The following is a 3,720-nucleotide window of genomic DNA, read 5'->3' as shown; positions in this document are numbered from 1 at the left end:
AGTGAGATTAGGTAAGGATGGGTGAGAAAGCATTAAATATAAAACAGAAAAAAAGAGTTGATTTACTAAAAAAACTTACCAAAAATAGAAATGAGGAATGTAATTTTGGAATACCAAAAATAGAAAGGAGGAATGTAATTTAGGTACGGAGGGAGTATATAAATTGAAATAATAAGAGGTTCACATCAAATTAACATGAATTTTATAAATTTAGAGTGCAACGAAAGGATCAATGTTGAAAAAAACAACAATATGCAAATATAAAATAACATATATATAAATTGAAATAACAAGAATTCATATTGAAATAACATAAATTTTATAAATCTGGAGTACCATGCACACGCTACTCCAAGAGTAGCATAGAATTTGCGGTTTTTATGATCTAATTTATAAGTATGTACGGAAAAATAATAAATAGAAACAATTTATTTCATCCTAACAACTTTTTCAATCCATCACACGGGTCTAATCTAGTTTTTCTTCTGAATCACTAATCACTTTGATTTGTCAAGTTTTAGAAAGCTAAACCCCCCAACACATCCTTTGTTCCCTTCACTTCCCCCACTTCCCTCTCATCAGTAGGAGAGAGAAAGCTCCATCAACATCAACAATGGCGATCAAATCAGAAACCCTAACTCACCAATCCACAAACCCTAATTCACCCTCAGATCCAATCGATTCACTCGATCCAATCCTCCATATCCTCCGAATCTTCCCCTTCTCTTTCCTCCATCTTCCTCGCCTTCGCCTCAAACTCCCTTCCTTCTCCCTTCCTTCCGCCATGACCGTTTTCTCTCTCATCCTCCTCACTTACTTCATGGTCGTCTCCGGCATCGTCTATGACGTCATCGTCGAACCACCTGGTATCGGGTCAACCCAAGATCAGTTCACTGGGGCTGTTAAACCCGTTGTTTTTCTTCCGGGTCGGGTTAACGGGCAGTACATTATCGAAGGATTGTCTTCTGGGTTCATGTTTGTTCTTGGTGGAGTTGGGATTATTCTCATGGATCTTGCTGTTGACAAGAATCGAGCTCGGAGTATTAGGGTTTCGTATGCTTCTGCTGGGATTGCTTCCGTTGTTATCGCGTATGTTATGAGTATGCTTTTTATTCGCATTAAGATTCCTGGTTATTTGAGATCGTAATTATATTGAATACTAGTACATGATCTAAGTGTTTGTAGCTTTTGAGGAATGTTATTTTGGGATTTTGATCGTTGAGTTTATTTCAATGATTTTGCTTTGATATAGAGATTTATGAATTCGGCGAATGAATGACTTGTATTGTAGCACGTTTAGCATTGCAATTGATGAAATTAAGAAAGAAATGTTTCGGGATGTATAATTCTTGTGAAATTGAGGCTAAAATTAATATGATTAGTTATTGAACTCGCTTTCCGTAATTGTGTTGGAACTTGGAAGCTATCAGGCTCGGGTACGTGTCCAAGTGTCAAACCTAGCTAATTTGTGACAAATTTACATAATTTTGAACTAGAGAGTGAGGGATAGCTCAAGTGGTTAGAGCTTCCCTCCCGGTTCTAAGAGATCTTAGGATCGATTCTCACCCCCGCCCTTGTGGCTCTCTAAACATCAAAAAAAACATAATTTTGAACTAAAATGAAGTGTCTGTGAGTGAGGGTCTGACGCGGGTACTTGAATTAAAATGAAAAGACCGAGTAACATAGATTGCAACTAAGAAGAGTAGGGGATTGTTGGTGTAATAGAAAGTGTTTTGTAGAATTGACTGGTGTGTTAGTTAGTAACTATAGTTGAGCTTTGGATGGTACCATACAACGCTCAACTTCTTTTGTGATGCAGTGTGATGAAGTGGTTTGTAGTGTATGCTTAAGTGGAGGATTGGTGTTTGATTTTAATTTCACTACAATGCTAAGCTTAGTAAAATCTATATCGTGTTACTAATAGCTGGCAATGAGGTAAAATTAGGTTCATATTACAAGGCCCAATTGAATAAAACTAATGAGTTTTTGTCCTACAGTCCCATCGATGGATGGTGATTGGTAGTCCCCTTGGTACCCATCCATTAAAGATATTGATCTTGACAATGCATCTTGTTAAGTTGTTAGATGAATCATACCAATTGTTCTTGCCATTGGTATCCTTCACGAGCTTTATAAGAGTTTGATATATATTCTGGTCTCTTAATGCCCTGATAGGAGTTGAATTTTGACATATTGGGGCAGCATATGCATCACCTTAACATTTCTCTTTTGTTTAGTCTCTCCTAGGGGATCATGGTGCTTTTAATACTTCAAAAACTCCATGGCTTAACGATAAATCTTAGTCTGCTAGTTTTGTGTAGATTTCGTGTGAAATTTTTGACAAGACTTGGAAGTCATAGATTGTTGGTACGGCATAGAACTACTTAAGCATGGGTTATAATCTAGGCTATTGATGAAGCTGATGCATCTATAATGGAGGTATAGAGATTGAACTAGATCAATATTGTCTTGACTTCAGGGTATGCTGGTTAGAACAGGTGATTTCATGGTTGATTTACTAGTTTGGTAGCATGTAATGTCTTTCTTGGTCTTAAAAAGAGAGGTATAAAGAGGTTGAACAATGGTGGTTCTGAGTGGATGAGCAAGTTTCTAGGGCCTCTAGGCTGGTTCTGTGTATATATAGCGCAACTGCCAACTGAGTTTCAAGCAGCATTTCCAATCTACCATTTCTTTCCTTACTGCAGACTATTTAGGGTTGAAGGTATCACTGTCTGTCACATAGATCTCTCAGCGCTTCCAAGTTTTGGGATGTGATGAGAAATACCTATGAGTAATGCGGGGTTTTTGATGGGATGGTTCTGATATCTTTGGGGAAAATTCAGGTGTTTATTCTATCCAACAAGATCCTGTTTACTGACCCCTTTTTTTTTTTTTTTAATTTAATTTTTTTTCCAAATCATTTAGTCATTAGTTTTGTCGTCTTACTGAGAAATTTCTGTTTAGTGCATTGACTTAATGAATTTCGTAATTCTATCAGTCTTAGAAGTATTAGGTTTGAGCCTTTAGTGACAGAGCAACTGTCATCATGGGATATCTGTTATGGCCTTTTATAGTACTGTATGCCTAAACATGATCTGTGCATGTCCATATCTGCTGATGAGATTTTAGTCATCTGAGGTTCCCTTAGCCCAATGGATGGCTGGAGGTCTTTCATTTATCAGGATACTGGATACTTTAGGGTTGCTTGATGTGCATTGCCTATCAGCCAAGGAATAACAGTGCCTGAGTAGTTCAGAGTTCGGATATACAACATGAACGCGTATCGTTAGAACTTTGAATTCTAATTCAAATTGGTACAAATTTCAAAACACTTGGAACAAATTATCAACCACCACCACAGGCTACCACTAACAATGACAAATTTCCCAACCTTTTCTCTCTTCTGTCTCTTGCTCTTCCTCAATCCCTCTCACAGTCTCGCTTGCAATTCTGGTGCACTTAGTATCACTCCTGAGCACTTCAGGTCTGCAGCTTCTACTTTCATCTGCCATCAAAATTGAAAGCTTGTGGATTCCAGAAATGCTAATTGCCAAAATTAATTAACTTCTTACAATTTCACAAGTAGTACAAACATAATGAGAATGAAGTACACTTCATTGTTACACTAATAGTTAGGGTTTTACAAGCACAATTGCACAACAGGTAAAGTAATTAGTCTAACCTATACCATTACAACATCCTTAAGCATTAGTATAATAT

The 3,720-nt window shown here is 37.2% G+C and overlaps 1 protein-coding gene across 1 annotated transcript; it reads left to right on the top strand.

The window, feature by feature from the left end:
- Nucleotides 1–516: 516 nt before the first annotated feature.
- Nucleotides 517–1,263, top strand: LOC145612183 (uncharacterized). The gene has a single exon (XM_081667559.1). It carries the CDS (start codon nucleotides 614–616, stop codon nucleotides 1,145–1,147), a length of 534 nt encoding a protein of 177 aa, XP_081523685.1. The 5' UTR covers nucleotides 517–613; the 3' UTR covers nucleotides 1,148–1,263.
- The last annotated feature ends 2,457 nt before the right edge of the window (nucleotides 1,264–3,720 follow it).

Source organism: Chenopodium album, chromosome 24 (genome assembly GCF_948465745.1).
Source record: "Chenopodium album chromosome 24, dcCheAlbu1.1, whole genome shotgun sequence".
In the NCBI taxonomy this organism is placed as follows: Eukaryota; Viridiplantae; Streptophyta; class Magnoliopsida; order Caryophyllales; family Amaranthaceae; genus Chenopodium; species Chenopodium album.
Note: the sequence above shows the minus strand (reverse complement) of the source record. Positions and strands in the feature narration are given on the sequence as shown.

Bases quoted from the DNA above. Each gene is read 5' to 3' on its own strand.
- LOC145612183 (XM_081667559.1), top strand. From the start codon at position 614: ATGGCGATCAAATCAGAAACCCTAACTCACCAATCCACAAACCCTAAT.